We start from the raw sequence: 19,864 nt of genomic DNA on the forward strand, positions 1-19,864 counted from the left end.
CACCTTCTGAATGGACCAGAATAGCTTTTGAGGTGGGTCATGTTCACACAGTGGACCACGTGATTTGTTCTCCTGATGTCACACACGTGTGGCCAACAGCATCTGTGCCATGATTCACATCTCAATCCCACCCTTAAAAAGTACTTTCAACTCTTCCTCTTTTTTTTTTTTACCTTGTTTAGTAGACCCACTGTCAGTTCACCCTTCCCTGTTAGCCACCCCCACGAGGGAATCGATACCAAGACCTCAGTGTTGAAACGAGGTATCTTTCACTCACTCTCTCACTCGGCCTATGGATCTGGGTGTTACTTTCAACTCCTTAATCCCTGACCTTAAACAGAGAATTAAGTAATGTGATCCTCAAGTGTTGGCACGCACATCATACTCGGTTTTTTTTTTTTTTCCAATTCCTACAAGTGTGGCCCACATTTCAAGTGGGACTGTTGGTCGGATGGATGGACATCGTCCCAAACTCTATTATACTGGATGATCCTAGCTGCCAATCTGCAACATTTTTTTTCAGCTGATCTGGACCATTGACGTATCACTTCTTGAATGCACATTTGGAAACCACAAATTGAAAGGTTACCATTGTCTCATAAAGTATATGAGGAAATCAGTAAATGATGGGCCCCACATGTAGAAACTGAAAACTGGAGTGCATGTGAGGATTATATAATGCCTTGGTAGAGCTAATGTTGATATGTAGGAATGCTACCATTAATTAAAATTAATTAGATCAACAGGATTCCATGTCCACCCTACATGTGAAAAATGTAGGGTAATCTGATCTGTTGATTTTGGTGGCCATCATTCAGATGGGCCACAGCCCAAAAGTATGGGAGTTGGGCTATGATAGCTATCCCATCGGTGATCTGCAAATGGACCGTTAAAAAAATTAAGCACAAAATGACTAGTGGTCTGGATTCAACAATCCAACGGTTATGATAGTCCAATCACCGCATTTCTTGGGTTATGGTCCCTGCACTTGGTGGGCCACCAGATTATTGGCCTGGTGGACCAAGACTCGCGTCCCATGAAGCATACATCATGATGGCATTTCTTTTGAGGCCGCTTACATTATAGAAACATTTTAATCAGGAAGAAAATGATATCTAAAATAAAGGGCCGAGAGATGGGTAAGAGGGATTTACAGTAATCAAATGAATAGAAACTAATAAAATTGCTTATTCAACCCGATTTGTACACGTCAAGATTGCTGCTTTCATCTGCTCTTTATCCAAGGAGGCTTGCACAATCACCTGCAATAACACCCATTGATTAAATCTTTTTGCTTTTAAAAATAATAATAATAATCATCTCTCTGAAGTCCAACTAAACAGGTGAACCTGAGAAAACTTTGGATTCGAATTTGAATTCCCTTTTTTCCTATAATTTCAAGATGCTTGTGAGATACATTGATGTGGGGTCATGTTTCAATGATCCAAACTGTTCATATGATGGGCCTCACCTTGGATTGGGGTACCAAAAAAAAAATAAAAAAAATCTTAGATTGGAATTGCGACCCTTGGTCATTTACTCTTTTCCTTGTTTTGTGGGCATTGGTTGAAAGTTTAGACCTTCCAATCCTGAAGATTTTGGAGGCAGCCACCACCAGCTGTGTATCTCATTAGATCAATAGTTTCACTATTCAAAAGGAAAGAGGAAAAGAAAAAATCATACCTCTTGCACTTTGTTTCCGGATCGAGCAAGTAATTTGTACTGATTTTCAAACACGGAAGCCATATAAACCTGCAACGGTGGAAAGATTGATGCCGTAATCAGTTGGAATGAAAGCTGTATACAAAAAGCTGAAGAATTTGGTTGTGAAAAAACTGGACAATGCAAGTTTTTCAATGCAAAAAAGCAAAACTAAGCCTGGGCCCTTGTCAAGCTCGAGTCCAGTTTTTAGGACTGTCAAAGGGGCTATCAAGCAACTGCTAGCCTGCCATTGAGCAGGCTCAGGTCTTTTTGTCAGGCCATTAGTCGGGCCTGGGCCTGAGTTTTAGGTCCATCAAATAAACATGTCAGGCCAATCACAGACAACATTTTCAATCAAGGCCCAGGCCAAAATCTCATGTTAAAGATCAGGGCCCGCACAGACCCAAACCTGGTCCACTGTTTTTTAAAAATTAAAAATACAAAATACAAACACACACCACATGGGTACTTGAACCCATGACCTCAGTGCTGAAAAGCCATCGGTTGGCACCCAACCTGGCCCACTGTCAACCCAGCTTCTAGGATATAAATCTTAAATACAGATGCACTTGGTACGTACCTGAAAGGTTGGAGCTAAACCAGGGCTCAAGAAAAAACGGCCTTTTGAAACACGCTCAATGCCTTTGATCTTCCCTAGTTCTTTGATAAGAGATTCCACATCGGCCCACTGCCAATTTTAGTTCCAAGTACCAAGGGTTAGCCAATAAACAAGTAAAATAAAAATACTCAACAAACCAATTAGATAAAAACAGCTTATCTAAAATAAAGAAAAGAAAAATAAAATTAGGAAACCTTCAACATAATTTACTTTTAAGAATTTATTTTTCAGCTTCTCCTTTTGTGGATACTGAATAGCTGGTCTGCATCGCAAAACCGAGATTTCCACAGCAGTTTCAGACTCCGATCTGGTTTCTATGATGAGGAATTATATGACCCCTGACAAGGGATATGCATTGTATCCTGAGTTCTCTTTTTGTGTGAGGGCAATGATTTTATAGGTCTCATCCTGACCCGAAAGCATGCATCAATGTTAGAATATTCCAGCTACCCAATCCTTTTGTCCCCTTTTCAGCAGCACATGGTTCGAAGGGTTAGTATTCTCCCAACGAGTAATTCTTTTGGTGCACATCCCATCCATGATGAGGTTATTATTCTCACAAATGGTACATTTTCAGGGCACATCTGTCCATGATGGGACCCATCAAATCAACAGTTTGGATGTCTCAACCATGGGCCCAACTTGAACAAACATTAGGGTCTTCCAAGATACCGTTTGGCTTGGCAGAACCAAAATTGTACTGGAAGTGGTAAGCAAAATTAGAACTACTTGTTGTCCAGGAAAAATGTGGAACTCAAGGAAGAAACTAGAAACAGAGGTTGGCCTGCCGCCCACGGTTAAACAAAGTTGAACGGAGGGTAGGAATAAAGGGGATATGACGAACTTGGGTTCTAAGAGGATGACTGACGTTGCCATGAGATGAGATCATAAACCCTGGAAAATATCACCACAATGCAAAAAGAAAGTTGAATATATTTTTAAAACTACTTTCCAGTTTTCTTTTTGTTTGAAATGATATTTCATAGAAGAGAAATGATCACATGAGTACAATGTTGTATGTTAACTTAACAGTACAAATGTTTTTAAATTTTCAGCTTAAGTGTCAGTTCAGTGGAACATTGGAGCCATGAAAATGGCGGAACATACCACGAAGATAACATGGAGAGAAAAGTGGAATAATCCACTCATCAAGTGGGCTACACACATATTGACTTATTGAGTACATTGACTTCAATGGTGTAGTCCACATGATGAAAGGACCATCCTGGTTTTTGTCCCAAGTGATCTTTATAATGCAGCCCACCTTTTGCAAAGCTCAGAAGTCATACACAAGTGATGCTAGTGGAAAATAAATGTGTTAGGTCAACACACAATGTTTATATGATTATTTCTCTTCATAGAAAGTCCCTTTTAGGTTAGTTTCTTACTAGAGATTGACAAACATCATCCCTTGCATTTTCAGGAATCAATAAGTTCAACTCTTAATTCAACCACCACCAAGAAACATGTATGTCTAGAAGTAGAAATAATATGCAAGATAGCTAAAAATTAAAGATAATGTGAGATACGTGGGGCATGTTGAAAGGAAATGAACTAAAATGGTTAGCATGATTTGGACATTTATATTTAGATAACCATATAAGGAAGTTAACACACCCACAACACAATATAATAGCTTAAGCAACCCACCCCCAAAGTGCCTACGCGATTGCCTTGACAGTTGGCAATAACCCAGAGAACAAGGTTACAGGAAAATAAGATATTTGCACATAGAAAGGACATGGTAGCCTATTTTCTTTTTGAAATTGAGCAAATGCTGTATGTTTGTTTTTGTAGCAAATGTTACAGTTTTTTACATTAAAAACTAGGGGACATGGCGTGAGCAACACACGTGGAGAGAGTAGGGGAGAGACAGCGGGGAAGGGAGTGGCCATACACAGTTGCTTGCTACACACACAAAGATAAAAGAGAAGGGCACCAGAATGGTTTCAACAGTGGGAAACCCATTACAATTTTTTCTAGTGTTGTGGGACCACTCGAGCTTTAGACCTGCCTCGTTTTTAGGCTGGTGTCGTAACATGAGCAAGCGAAACAGATGTGTGGAGTGGATGTAACACAGTCATCACGGTGGGCCTTACAAACACTTTGTAGCACGGGCTCCATAATACTACATCCAAGCCATGCTGGCTACACACAGAGATGTGGGAGAAGGCTATTGCATTAAAGAATTGAAATGACAAAAATGCCCTTGGTTGAATTGCTAAACACACCCCATATTCCATTTAAAAGCGAAAGTTAACCCTATCTAGGTTTCATCACCTAAGTGACCTGCTTGGTAAATCTACATGGCCAATGTTGTTAAAATTGTTATTGCATCACAAATCGTAATAGGAGTTGAATCGTATTGAATCGAAAGTCGTATCGCAAATCATAAGATTTTTTTTTAATGATTTTCTTTAAAAAAATGAAAAATATGAATAAAATAAGAAAAATATAATAATAATAAGAACCCATCAATCATCCATTTGCCATCAACATGCACCAAGTAATACCAAGTCATGATAGTGTTAAACGATTCTTATCTTTCCTTTATTTATTTATTTAATTTGTCTTTCAAGAATTTTTTCACAAGAATTTTTTCTTAAAAAGCATACAAGGATCCTTTAATAATTTATGTTCTCGATACCTTTCTTGAATGTAGAATCATGATGGAAAAGCGGCATTTGATTTTGTAGACCGACGAAAAAAGATATTTTTATTACTAACCATTATTCCATAATACATACAAGTCAACATGATCGTAACCATCCATAAAAACATTCAAGATAAGTCATACATCAATTTGGAGTTTCGACCAATTAAGAAGTAAGAAATAATTAAGAAATGCTCCATGATTTAACGTTAACGAGAATATATATCATTTAATGATGCAGGACCGATGCATGAACTAAGTAACATGTGAGATCAAATAACCGAATTAAGATATTTAACAAAAAAACACAAACATCGCTATATTCATCACAAATATCATGAAAATTAAAAGAAAATCATGCATAATCCTGACCTAAGATACCAACATCGGAACACGAGATCATTAAATAAAAAGAAACTAGGATCTAATGGATGTAGGGACATCCAATTAGCATAGGGTATAGTCTATTTCAAAATAGGAAACTTAATATAACCTAGAGTGAAAATTAGGGTTTGGATAATTTGGAAAAGTAGAAAAATTAGGAATTTTAGGTTTAGGATTAGGGTTTTGGGGATGGAAGAAAGGAGTTTTAATATGGTAGGAAACCAAAATGGGCAGGTGAGATTCACACATGTGGCCGTACGGTCACACGTGTGGCGTAGGAGGATGGGTTTAGGTCGATTAGGATTTGGATTGTGGATGGGTATAGGAAAGTAGGGTTTGGGAGAAGACAAAGATCTGGAATGGAGAGAATGAAGAAAATACCTGGATGGGGAAGAAAAGAGAAGATGGTGTGGGGATGATGGAGACATCACACCTCCGTTGATGAAGATTAGCCTCACGCCAATCTTCCTTCCAAATCGCGTGGAAGTATCTTCTAATCGCATGAAGATGGGAAAAGAAAGCAAGAGCTTCTCTCTCTTTGGGAGAGAGGTCCCCCCTTCTCTCTCTCTCTCTTTATAGATCCAAGAAGTTTCAAAAATTACAATAATCCCCGTCTTGTGAATTTTATCAAAAATAACCATAGTCTAAATAAAATCAACTAAACCACTCAAAATGTGTCTAAATATAAAATAATAAAAAACTAAATTCTAAAATACGATAAAGTCTAAAACTGATGTGGACGATCAACAATCAATGGCATAATCATGTGATCCACGCGATCCAATGGCCCGATCGTCGCGTCCCTCCGATCCAACGGTCTGGATCACTTCATAAAGCAGCCCATGTGCATCTTCTCAGTGTGGGGTCTTTCATATGCTCGCACATGCACATGGGGTCTTCAGCACGATCACGGGTACTCGCCTAGCCATAGGGAAATCAATGCGGCCCACCTCATGCTCTGATACATACGTAAGGGTGTACGTGACGTGATGTCCTCATCATTTAATCAATAAAATAAAAATGATTTACCTTTTCTAAGCAATTCTTAAAGCCTCCAAATTTAAAAACACAAAATGATAGCCAAGTGAAGCTTAAAATAGAAGAGAACAAGCATAATTTGAATAGTAGATCGGGTTTTGAATTTCAAATCATAGGATCAAATCAGAGAATCGTAGGATTCATAGAAAAAGGGATTCAAGGTGTGATTCAAATAGTTTTTCTTGACTCAAATCGTCAATCCTAAATCATAGGATTTTGACAACACTATGCATGACTACAACAGCACCATCACCCAAAATACCTGAAAGAAAATATATTTCCCTAAGGGTGCGTTTGGTTGCACCAAGTATCACAAAATTTCATGAAATTTTAGTCTAATCTGGTGCAAAATTTCATGATATTCAGTGAAACCTAAGGCACCCCAAGTACCTGCAAATTTTTGTATTATTATCCAATTGTAAGTTAGAGTCAATAACCTCAACATCTGCTTGCGCAGTTTCCAGGCTCCCATCCAAGGAACTACGATCACCAACAATAGACTCCAGAGACTCCAAGGCCTCAACTAGCGGGTCCGGCTGCCATAAATAACAAGCACAACTATGTCAGTAACAACCTTCTTTAACTATATGGTATGCCAGCATAGAAGGAAAAGATGGACCTAGAATATAGCTTACCATTATTTGCTTTAATGACAAGGTGATGCGTTCAAGAGCAAAATCCAGTTGGTGAACTTTTGCCTCTATGATCTGACCATAACAAACATTTTTTAAAATTTCAGAATGGTAGAAAATACTGAAACAAGGCTGTAAGTACAAAAAGGCAATATACAGTGTCTGATCAATCATTTGCTTGGACCAATAAATTGTACATGTGGGGTCCACCTTTTCTCAATCCAAATTTTTACCCTGACACCATTTCTATGTACTATTCGCAAGTGTTTGCAAGGACCAGCTCCAAATGCCCAAAAAAAAAAGGGCAGCCTGCTCCATTTTTTTTTTTCCTCTTATGTTGTTGTAGTTGTGCAGAGTATCATATGGTCTGCTTTGTGTGTTAGTCAAAAGACTAATAAAACAATACTCCCTCCCTCTTTTTGTTCTTCTTTCTCCTCCTCTCTCCCTCTTCCCTTCTTTCTAATCTCTAAGGCTAAAACTAGTGGTTTCTTGCAACGAAGGAAACCAAAACATATATGAAAGAATGCATTAAAAGTACCTGGCCAATTTTGAAATATGTTGATGGATCTAAAGTTGCATCCCATGACACTTCTGATTGGTGAATCAGCGCAGGTACTCCCTCAACCTTTCAAAAGATCTAATTTTGTTAAAAAACAACATAGTGGAAGGATTCTAAACAGTCTCACATGTATTAAGAACAACAGAAACCCATAGTTACCTCAACGAATATACCAAAATAAGTAATCTTCTTGATAGAGCATTTGACGACATCTCCAATGCTAAGTTTCGCCTGCAAAAGTGAAACTTTGTAAGAACTAGTCTAGTAGCCATTTCTCTGTTGCAAATACACTAACAAAGAACTTTTGCAAAGCAATATCAACCGTTGCTAAAGCCCACATGCAGGGAAGACATGATTGTGGGACATTCAACCCATGAATCAGGTGGGCCCCACCATGTAGATGATTTGGTCCAAAATCCAGGCCAGTCAGCTCAGCAGGCAAACTACACATGCACAAAAGAAAGGGCGGTTTAGAGAAAATTGCCAAGGATCTACATTCAACTACATGTCAGGCCTGCCCAATCAGTGGACTGGCCGGTTTTTGGGCGAGGTCATTTACACAATGTGATCCACCTTCTAAATTACCCGGATGTCCTACACATGCCAGGTTGGCACATGTGGCCTCGTATAGAGGCATGTGTGGGCTTCGCAAAACTCTTCATATTACAAACAATGTTTTAAATAGCAATAGTGTGTTGCTCAACCCTCTGTAGCGTGTAGCGTACGCTACACGATACTTCTATTTTTAATTTAAAAATAGGAAAAATATGATAAATAGTAAGAAAAAAATATAAAAATGCCTAAAAGATGATTCATTTGAAAAATAAATAAATTCAAGTATAAAAGCATGCCCAAACAAGTTATTAATTATCATTTATCAAAAGTCAATACACATATATAAACCAAAGAAAATCATGATCACATCAAGAACTTTCTAAGCAAACCATAATTAATAACATTTAATTGAAACCACAAGTCGCAAGTATGAAAAGAAATTAAAATCCCACGGGTTGAGATTATTACGTACAAAAAAAAGAAAAAAATACAATTACCATCTATAAAAAAGCGTAGCATACGCTACGTGCACGCTACATACACTATGCGTACACTACAACCTCTATAGCGTACGCTACAGTGGATTTATGTTATTTGCTAACACTACATAGCATCGTAGCTATGCTACACAACACTACGAACGTGCTATCGCTACGCTACGGACGCTATTCAAAACACTGATTACAAATTTCATACTAGCATTATGCGAAGAGCCATACTTTCGTTTACAAAGAATCAAAGGCATTAAGATAGCTTTTATATGACACAAAACCTTGATCTTTTAAAATTAGCTCCCAAAGAGTCATTTTCTGAACAAAGGTAGAGTGAGAGACAGCTCCAAAAGGCTATTTGGTTGACTCAAAACTCAGGCAATTCGACTGGGTTTGGAACGGCTCCAAATACGGAGTCCAACTACTATTAACAAAAAAAAAAAGAAAAAGAAGAACCTGCGTCTTTTTCTTTTATTATTAAATCTGCTACTTCATAGGCTAAAGCGAATTGAATTCATAAAACAAGACCTGTTTCAAATTTAAGCACAAGTTTTTTAACATTGTCCAGAAAATTAATCTGTGAATAAGTCTATATACCATGAGACTTCTCTTTTTATCAACCATCTCTTCCTTTTCTTTGGGCCGACCGGAGAACATAAGCTTTCTAGAGTTCCTATCCGCCAATATCACACTTACTTTGATTCTCTGCAAAACAGGAAAAAGAAGAGATGCATAATCATGATTCAAAAAGGTACTTGCACACACACTTTTTGATAGAAATGCCCTCTTTACTTTTGGCAATACAATATTACAACTTTACACTATTGTATTACTAAATGTAGAAAGAAAAAGGTTACATGTATCAAACACAGAGTGTGTAAATAGTATCTCCTCTCAGAAAGGGAGAAAAAAGATGAAATAATATCAAAACAAGTAGTTCAAACCTGACCAACAAAGGAAGACAAGAATTTTGTCTTCTCTTGGTCGTATGTTTCGAGAAGATCTTCCAATTTCATATCTGAAGCTGGATATTCTTCAAGTTGCTGATTTGTTTTTTGACTTGGATTTGAATCCAGAGGAATATTCCTGTTCTGAGATTCATAATTACCCAGGATGCTTAAATTCTGCTTGTATAAGGAGGGGTCAAAGCCTTTCTTTCTCAGCCATGATTCAAAAGCCAAAAATTTCCATTTGGCTCCAAGATTCCGGTAAGGCAAAAAACCTATTATCGAACCAAACGATACCTGGGGAAGATAAGAAAGTGTTCTGATTAGAAAACAAGAGAAGGAAAATAACTGCATATAGCAAAGGATAAAAGGGGATATGTATATCAGGTGGTTCGCTAATCTTACTCAGCTCCCCTTACCGTCACACCTTGAAGCACTACCAAGAGGATCAGAATGTGGAGATAAATCACCATGGTTGCATACCACTAGATTCAAGGAAGAAGGACAGTTGAAAGAAACTCGATAACTTTAAGGCGCCCAACCTTTTCTACAAATCCAGCAGTTAGGAATCCTACCAGCAAGAGTTTTTAGGTATGATAATAACCATGGTGTAGCTCTCCTGATGATCGGCTCAGACATCGCACGTGTACCATAAGGTGTCATTGTAACAGGGTGCAAGCAAGGTTAGCAAACAAAACTATACACAGAGATGGGCTCAGGCTCTATTGCTACTTTAAATGTTAACTTACAACAAAACCTCTGCTGCTGCAGCTAATCAACTCTACTTCTTCCCTTTCTCCTGTTCGCAGGAGATTTTCAGCCCTGGTCCAATAAATTTCTTCACGTTCCTGCAGTTTCCAAGCCTACTCAAAATCAACATTTGCTTGTGCAAGTTCATCTCCAATTAGTGGATGAAATCAACCTAAATACTGCTTAGGATGATTTACAGATGAAGCACCAATAAGAGATCAGAGCTTTCAGAATCGGCAGCCAGAAAACCATACACCTGATGCTCACTTGAAGTCCTAGACTTCTATGTGCATTTTCCCATCTCTTTCCATAACAGTGCTTCATCCACTATACATGACATACATGTAGCATACACGTAAGTCAACCCAGACTGTCCAAATTGTTGGCCCCATTGTGGATGGAGCATACCCCAAATATCACACTGCCTAGATGAAATTAACCATCAGATATCAATCAATGAACCTCAGCCACCAATCATTTTCTCTTAACCATCCATTTGATGACCACCAATTGGATGGTTAGGATCATTGGCAAGTATAATTGTCGTAACACGTTCCAATGCTGGGGTTTGGGACAGTCCAGATTAGCTTACATGCATGTGTTATATACCATGGATGTGTCACTGCCATTTAAAAAATATTAGGAAAAAAAAAACAGTCTGGCCATCAAAGCAAAACATCATCATCATAAGCATCTAAGCGAGTTAAAAAGAGATGCATCCTTACCCCTAGAGCTGTTGACTGAAAATGCTTGATTTCATCAGCATCATTGTGGCTCTCACCGTTAACATTAGTTTTCTCTGCTCCACCAGGATCAGATATTTTTATGGTTGATGGGTCCAACCTAAAATTTATCCATCTCTTAAACAACAAAACTAGCAACCAAGAAACGGATATAAGCTTAACAAAACTAGTGGCTCCTTGTATACGAGAAGTTTGCACAAGGGCACAAGAGGAGCTGAAAGGAACTGAAGCAAAATTAATGGACATCCTTGCATGTTTGACCACACACAAACATGCCTGCATGCAAACACTAATGCAAAAAAACATGCAAATGTGCATGCATTCTGCGCTAGATAGCATAGCACTTGAAAATGTAAGGCAGCACTTGGGAGCTCCACCAGGGGTGCACCGCTAAGTGATGTTGGTGGAGCTCTCAAAGTGCTGCTAATGCACTTGGCATTTGATGCGGCACAGGAAACACAACTCGCCTTGAACGGGTTGGCATTGTCCTGCTTTTTCTGCCTCAAGTACTGGCTGAGATGTACCCCAACCACAATTACACAAGGCTTCCTGTCAACCTTGGGAAACGATAACACCCAGCATGATTGACATGAAGAACACAATTCAGGAATTAAGTTTGAGGAGTGATCACCTACAACAGATTCGGCATTTGAAAATTGTTAAAGTCCCTTAATATGCATTGATACACCATCCTCAAATGGCTCGAGCTTTTAGAGCAAATGGTTGTTTCACATGGAATCAGAGCAGAAGGTCAAGTGTTCGAATCCCGGGGGCATGGGGGCCACTGTTTATGATGTGAGTGTCCCTACACCCTTGCCCAGTATGGTAAGTCCATTGATTCTATAAAGTATTATTGAGAGGGAGCAATGGGAATAGTGATCGACAACATTACCCAACAAATTACAAAAGGGCTTTCCATTGTGGGTAAAAGCATGGGAATACCTTTGTGGATTTCTTAGCATGGCAGCTTGCACGGATGAATTGCTACTAGAGTGAACTGGCTTCAGATCCAAAGGCTGAGTAATGGCAACTTCCCTTTCAGGAGTTCCAGGATCACGATGCTCGGGCCGCTGTAATCCTTGAGAAATCAACCGCAGCATTACATTTCTATTACTCCAAATACAGAAAGCTTAGTTGGCAATCTAGTGAATTACCTATGTTGACCTGAGAAGCTTTTACTTCATCATCCAACTCCTTTTTATCAGATGACATTGCACTCGCATCCAAAAGCTTGACATCACCTGATAAAATGCTCGCTTCACCAGAATTCAATCCATCAGAATCGGGAGAAGGCATGCTCTCTTGATTGGGATTTGAGATCCATACTGGCTCGGGCTTCTTCAACAGAGTTATGTCGCTAAAATTGTCATTACGGTCCATCGGCTTCTTTAACAGGGTCATGTCACTGGGACTTCTGTTGAGATTCTTTCTCATTTTCAAGTATAAGTTTGGTTTGATTTCAAGCTTTGAAGATTTCTCCGTTTCAATGTCATCTGCTTGCAATGCAGAAGGCTTTCGCAGTATGACCTTAGAAACACTACTGTCCTTGGTATTGATCTTTTGTGATGATTGGCTAGGCTTCATCTCTGTGTAGACAGGCACATCATTCGTTGTCGTCTCAGCTTTGATTACTTTCTTCATGACAGGTCGCACAAGATTCAAGTTTGTATCTACAGGCAGGTTTTTGTTAGAGAAACGCATATCACTTGTAGAATTAGATGGCTCAGCTTCTTGCTTACTCCAATCCAGAGGAATGTTAACAATTTCAGCATTTGATTTGCCTTTTTTCTTCGCAAATGATTTCTCTATTTCTAGATAAGATACCTCTGGGTTTGATTTTCTTCCCATTATCTGCACACAGTCATTAAAAACATGGATTTCATTGGCAGGAGTCGAAAGTAAGAAACAGCTGAAGAAACCCAAACAAAAGAAGATGGTACGAATTCATCTCAACATTGAAAATGCTCACAAAAGCTTTTTATTTTGACCAGCAAGGAAGAATTGAAGGGCCTGTTTGGATAGTGGGAAAACAAGAGAAGAAAAGAAGATTGTAATAATTATCTAAGGATGATTTCACAAGATTTCCATGAGCACTATTGAAACATGGATTCCATGTTAGGGATCTTGCTTGAACAACATGTGGAAATCTTATAAAGCTCTCAAAATGGTCTTGTGCATGAGAAGTTGACCACGGTGTTTGGAAAATGATTACCATTTGGTATCCAATATATATATTTTTTCTATCCAAACATAATGAAACATCCCATCAGGGGAAAGTCACTCATTTTCTTCTCTTCTTTTTCTTTACCCACTATACAAACGGGGCCCAAGTAGAAAATAACCAAAGAGTTTTATCAAAACCACATAGACTGCCACAGTGACTAGAACTCAAACATAGGATATGGAAAAATAAACTGGGTTCCTTAAATATATATCGAGTAAACTTGGGTACAGCCATACAGTTCATGTCATCCAAGTTAACATAGACTGGATAGAAATTTCCCACAAACTAAGATCGCTCATTGACATCAACAATTAAAGAAGGATAATAAAAACTTGCCATAGGACCTCTCAAAAAAAAAAAAAAAAAACTTGCCATAGGCATCCAAGTATTTAGACAATACTACAGCTCGTGCAGTCAACATACCAAGCACTTTGGTCTACAATACGACTTGTTTTGCTTAAGCCTTTACAATGTCCAGATGCTTCCCACAAACTAAGATCACTCATTAATGTCAATGACGACACGGTGATTTTCTGCCAGGTGGATGCTGCTATGGTGACAACCTTCGGAAAATAGTGACATGTTTTAACACCGTCCATCTATTTTACTATCTCATTTTAGGGCACGAGCCCTAAATCGAAGCGTATCCAAAGCTCAAGTGGACCACACCACAGGAAACAGTGTGAATTGGGGGCCAGAAGTCTTGCATCAAGCTGATATTTGCATTTTCGCTTCATCTATGTCTGTGTGACCTTATGAACAGGTTGGATAACAAATAAACATCACTGTAGGCCCTAGGAAGGTTTCTACGGTAGGCATTGAATTCACACTGTTTCCTGTGGTGTGGTCCACTTGAGCTTTGGATATGCTTCGATTTTAGGCACATGACCTAAAATAAGCTGGTAAAACGGATGGACGGCGTGGATAAGACATATACATTACGGTGGGCCCCACAGAGTTTACTCAGTAAAATAGCGTGCTGAGTTACTCAGTACGCAATTGGCTTCCCACCGCGGATATCACCAGATGCACGGTCTGGATTACATGCGGCCCAGCAAAACGAACCAATCACAAGTAGTCTCATCTTTTCTGGAGTCTAATATGAGAGAGAGAATTTCCGTACCTTTGCTAGGGTTAGTTTGGGATCTTCGCCAATAAACTGTCCGAATTTGAGCTCCATCTGATCCCATTTGTCGAGTTTCGGATCGTCTCCCGATGAGGCGAGAGCCAGAAAAGCGGGCCGGCGTCGGGCAGACCGGGTTCTGGTTGAGGGGAGGAAAACGAACCGGCCTACGCAGCAGGAAGCGGTTAGACCGTCCATCTCTAGAGCGGTTTCCTGGCCGGGCGAGATGATGATGTCATCAGACGGTGGAAAACCGCTGTACAGATAACGGAAAGTGGTTTAGCGGGAGAAGGGATAGAAGAGAGGGAGTGAGGGAACGATGGAGTGGGATTGTAGTTGGAGGAACTGTACTGTACTCTGCGAGAGTATGAAATATCTACGCATGCATGCATCGACTGCACATGCAGCGTGACTCTACATGTACCGTCAATATTGGGATCCTTTTGTCGATGGGATTGGATAGAGATCACACTTGAATGGACGGTTATATCTATCTATGTATTTTCCATCAAACAAACGGTTGAGGATAATGGCAAGGATATGTCCATTAATAGGACGGTCAGGATTGAAGTTGATCCATGTGTATGCTATCGCAGAGTATGGTATCGTCGCTCTTTCATGCATAGGGCAAGGAGATGGGAAATCGGATTGCGTACTGAGTTACTCAGTACGCTTTTATCGTACTGAGTAAACTCATTTGGGACCACTGTGAATTTATGTGGTTTATCCACACCGTCCATACATTTTTTAGGATAATTTTAGGCGTTGATCCCAAAATTGAAGTAAATCCAAAGCATAAGTGGACCATGCCACAGGAAAGAGTGTGGAATAATGATTTGCACCGTTGAAACCTTCCTAGGGCCCACAGTAATGTTTATTTTTCATCAAATCTGTTCATATGATCATAAAGACATAGATGAATAGAAAACACAAACATCAGCTTGATCCAAAATTTCTGTGGCCTCCAAGAATTTTTCAATGGTAGAGGTTCAATAAAACTGTTTCATGTGGTGTTGTCCACTTGAGCTTGTATATATTTAAATTTGGGTCTCAAGTCCTAAATTTATCCGTTAACATGGATGAACGGTGTGGATAAAATAAATAAATAATTGTGGACCCCACAGAGTTTACTCAGTACGCAATCCGCTTCCATGGTAGCTTTTTTTTTTTCCCTTTTTTTCTTTTTGAGAAATTTACGACTGTGGACCCCACCTTTTATCCAGCGGTTTTTTTGAAGCAATACAAACTTAGAATACGCAGTTGGACCTCCTCGTACGGAGTCGGAATTTGAGGACGAAAATACCCTTCCTCCTGACGGAAACCACTCTTCCTCTCCATTTCCTCTCTTTGCTTTTCCTCTCCCTTTCTGCTGCCGCTTTCCCAGCCGTTGCTTTCACCCCCATTTCCCCACTGCATTTCCCGTAGAAAGACCCAAAAAAACACCCTTTTTGTCGGCCCCTTATCAGCATTTCATCTTTTCTTCTTGAAATGGTGGGTCCAGCGAAGAAAGCACACAAGACAGGTGTGTGTGTGTGTGTGTGTGTGTGTGTGTATATATATATATATATTATTTTATTATTATTATACACGGACAGACACACACCGCACAAACTCACGCTGCACACACACCGCGCACACTCACGCTGGTGGAATTTCACCACCTATGGCACTCGAACTCCTGACCGGGAGTTGAAACTACTGAGAGGTTACCACCCGAGCAAGAGTGAGGACCCCACCTTTTATATGGAAACGGATTGGCTACTCCCCCTGCTACCAGCCAATGGCTGGTGGTCGGTGCTCTGTGGGCCCCATAATAATGTATGTTTTTCATCCATTCCGTCCATCTATTTTTCTAGATCAATTTATAGTAATAAACAAAAAATGAGATATATATCAGTCTCAAGGGGACCACATTACAGGAAACAATGTTAAATGAACTTCGACCATTAAAAACTTTTTGGGGCCATAAAAGCATTGGATCAAGTTGATCTTTGTTTTTTTCCCTTCATGTGGATATTTATGACCTAATCAACATATTGGATGTCAAACAAACAGTACAGTGGGCCTAGGAGGACTTAAATGATGGATTTCCAATCACTATTGTTTTCTTGTGGTGTGGTCCACCTGAGATTTATATCCCTCTCATTTTTGGGATTAAAACCTAAAATGATATTTAAAAATGGATGAACGGAATGGATGAAATACATACATCATGGTGGGGCTCATAGAGCACCGACCACCAGCTCCGTGGCTGGTGTCAGGGGGAGTAGCCAATCCGTTTCCCTTTTATATTTTAAACTCAGTTGGGCCCACATTGAATTTACTATTCATGCTGTCCATCCGTTAACGGAAAATTTTAAGGGGTTGAGCCCCATATTGAAGCAGATCAAAAGATCAAATGCATCATACCACGGGAAACAGTGGGCATAATTATTTCCACCGCCGAAACCATAGTCGGCCCAACAGTGATGTTTGTTTGTTATCAAACCTATTCATAAGATCATACATATATGGATTAATAGAAAACACAATTATAAGCTTGATCCAAAACTTCTGTGGCCCCTAAGAAACGATCACCATTAGAAGTTCAATTCAAAATTTCATGTGGTGTGGTCAATTTCAACATTCCATTTCAACATTGGATATGTTTAAAATTTTCATCTCCAGCTACAAAATTATTTGTTAAGTTTGCCCCACTGATTTTCATGTTTGCCCCGTTGATTTTCAAAAATCTCCCGCTGATTTTTCTGTTTGCCCCGCTGATCTTCTAGTTTGCCCCGCTGATCTTCTAGTTTGCCCCGCTGATCTTCTAGTCTCCCCCGCTGATCTTCTAGTTTGCCCCGTTCAATTTCATGTTTGTCCCACTGAATGTCTAGGTGTCCTCCCTCAATGTCTAGGTTCCCTTCCACATATGGGGCTTTGGTGTATACATATTGCGATGAAAACGGATGGACATTACATAATCCGATGAACATGATGTATTACAAATAAAACACCATCATAGGGCGTAGCAAGCGTAATCGGATTGCGTACTGAGCTAGTAGTACGTTCCCATTGTACTATGTAAACTCAGTTGGGCCCACAATGAATGTATGTAATATATCCACACCGTCCATCCGTTTTTTCATTTATTTTGAGGGCTCTAGCCCCCAAATCGAAGCATATCAAAAGATCAAGTGGATCATACCATGGGAAACAGTGGGCATAATGATTTCTACCGCCGAAACCATAGCCGGCCCAACAGTGATGTTTGTTTGTTATCAAACCTATTCACAAGATCATACATATATGGATTAATAGAAAACACAATTGTAAGGTTGAACCAAAACTTCTGTGCCCCCTAATAAATTATCAACATTAGAAGTTCAACTCAAAATTTCATGTGGTGTGGTCCATTTGAACATTGGATATGTTTAGATTTTTCGGCTCAAGCTACGAAATTATTTGTTAAGTATGCCCCGCTGATCTTCTAGTTTGCCCCGCTGATCTTCTAGTCTCCCCCGCTGATCTTCTAGTTTGCCCCGTTCAATTTCAGGTTTGTCCCGCTGAATGTCTAGGTGTCCACCCTCAATGTCTAGGTTCCCTTTCACATATGGAGCTTTGGTGTATACATATTGCGATGAAAACGGATGGACATTACATAATCCGATGAACATGACGTATTACAAATAAAACACCATCATGGGGCGTAGCAAGCGTAATTGGATTGCGTACTGAGTTAGTAGTACGTTCCCATTGTACTCCGTAAAATCAGTTGGGCCCACAATGAATGTATGTAATATATCCACACAGTCCATCCGATCCTTCATTTATTTTGAGGGGTCTAGCCCCCAAATTGAAGCATATCAAAAGATCAAGTGGATCATACCGTGGGAAAGAGTGGGCATAATGATTTCTACCCCCGAAACCATAGCCGGCCCAACAATGATGTGTGTTTGTTATCAAACCTATTCACAAGATCATACATATATGGATTAATAGAAAACACAATTGTAAGCTTGAACCAAAACTTCTGTGGCCCTAAGAAATGATCAACATTAGAAGTTCAACTCAAAATTTCATGTGGTGTGGTCCATTTGAACACTGGACATGTTTAGATTTTTCGGCTTAAGCTACGAAATTATTTGTTAAGTATGCCCCGCTGATCTTCTAGTTTGCCCCGCTGATCTTCTAGTCTCCCCCGCTGATCTTCTAGTTTGCCCCGCTGATCTTCTAGTCTCCCCCGCTGATCTTCTAGTTTGCCTCACTGATCTTCTAGTCTCCCCCGCTGATCTTCTAGTTTGCCCCGCTCATCTTCTAGTCTCCCCCGCTGATCTTCTAGTTTGCCCCACTGATCTTCTAGTCTCCCCCGCTGATCTTCTAGTTTGCCCCGTTGATCTTCTAGTCTCCCCCGCTGATCTTCTAGTTTGCCCCGTTCAATTTCAGGTTTGTCCCGCTGAATGTCTAGGTGTCCACCCTCAATGTCTAGGTTCCCTTCCACATATGGGGCTTTGGTGTATACATATTGCGATGAAAACGTTGGGCATAATGATTTCGGCCTGCTTCTTTGAAGATGACAACTCTGTTCAAGAAGAAAATATGACCAATGAACCAACTACAAAGGTAGTTGCAAATATCATCTTGTTGTTGATACTACCACTATAAATGTTCACTAAACTGGCCAACATTGAACTTGGTAAAATGTCCAGCTTGCCCTGTTCAATTTCCAATTTCTTGTTAGCTCCGATCAATGTATAGCTTATGTTGATTGTTTGTCTCCGTCCAATTTTTGGTATTTCTTTGCTCATTTTATATTTATATTTCATATGAAACTTGTTCAAATTAATGAAATGCTACATTGTTTTCAGAAATGATTCCAAGTTTGTACACTATGTTTATCTTGTGAATTGTATGTTTGATATGCTTTTCAATTCATTTCTGTAGGTGATGAATATTCTGCCGTAATCTCCAACCCAACCTCTAGGTGTACACTGACATGGTGGTTTGAGAAGGTGAAGGGTGGAGTGGAAAAACACAATAGTCGCCTAAATCTGTTTAGGCAATCCCCCTTCTCGTTTCTATTGCATGTTACATCCTTTAGATTTATAGGGGCTATATTTCATGTTCTTTTATTAAGATACAAAGGTGATTCAGTATTTGAGATCAGGGGGAGGCGATTGCAGTTTTCGGAGATGGACTTCGCCCTCATTACTGGTCTTAAGATTGGAGATCTTACTGTACCGAAGAATCGTTGCACTACGAGTACACTAAGAGATAAATACTTCAAAGAATATCCAATCCTAAAGAAGCACCTAATGGATGTGTTTGAGAGATTAGTTGACAGCAATAAACATGAGGACGTCGTGAAGGTTGCCCTACTTCTTGTTGTAGAGTGCTTTCTTAGGGGAACCGAACCGAAAACCATGTGCAACTTGGATTATATTCACCTAGTGGACTCGCTAGATG

General features: G+C 39.6%; 1 protein-coding gene across 2 annotated transcripts; it reads right to left on the bottom strand.

The window, feature by feature from the left end:
* Window positions 1–926: 926 nt before the first annotated feature.
* On the bottom strand, window positions 927–14,741 carry LOC131224640 (uncharacterized). 2 transcript variants are annotated; one of them, XM_058219907.1, is made up of 14 exons: window positions 14,420–14,741; window positions 12,227–12,923; window positions 12,015–12,150; window positions 11,055–11,172; window positions 10,329–10,427; window positions 9,577–9,876; window positions 9,230–9,337; window positions 7,746–7,817; window positions 7,566–7,652; window positions 7,031–7,102; window positions 6,833–6,931; window positions 2,282–2,389; window positions 1,684–1,752; window positions 927–1,262 (listed from the first exon to the last, which is right to left on the bottom strand). In XM_058219907.1, exons 1-14 carry the CDS (start codon window positions 14,615–14,617, stop codon window positions 1,188–1,190), a joined length of 2,238 nt encoding a protein of 745 aa, XP_058075890.1. In that variant the 5' UTR covers window positions 14,618–14,741; the 3' UTR covers window positions 927–1,187. The 2 variants fall into 2 exon arrangements, with proteins under 2 accessions (XP_058075890.1, XP_058075889.1); XM_058219906.1 differs by having other exon boundaries at window positions 10,329–10,442.
* Window positions 14,742–19,864: the final 5,123 nt, after the last annotated feature.

This window comes from Magnolia sinica, chromosome 14, assembly GCF_029962835.1.
Source record: "Magnolia sinica isolate HGM2019 chromosome 14, MsV1, whole genome shotgun sequence".
In the NCBI taxonomy this organism is placed as follows: Eukaryota; Viridiplantae; Streptophyta; class Magnoliopsida; order Magnoliales; family Magnoliaceae; genus Magnolia; species Magnolia sinica.

Bases quoted from the DNA above. Each gene is read 5' to 3' on its own strand.
- LOC131224640 (XM_058219906.1), bottom strand. From the start codon at position 14,617: ATGGACGGTCTAACCGCTTCCTGCTGCGTAGGCCGGTTCGTTTTCCTC. The intron at 7,653-7,745 runs GTAACTATGGGT...ATCTTTTGAAAG, and splicing joins ATTTTGGTATATTCGTTGAG to GTTGAGGGAGTACCTGCGCT. The intron at 2,390-6,832 runs GTTATTGACTCT...TAAAATTGGCAG, and splicing joins CTGCGCAAGCAGATGTTGAG to TGGGCCGATGTGGAATCTCT.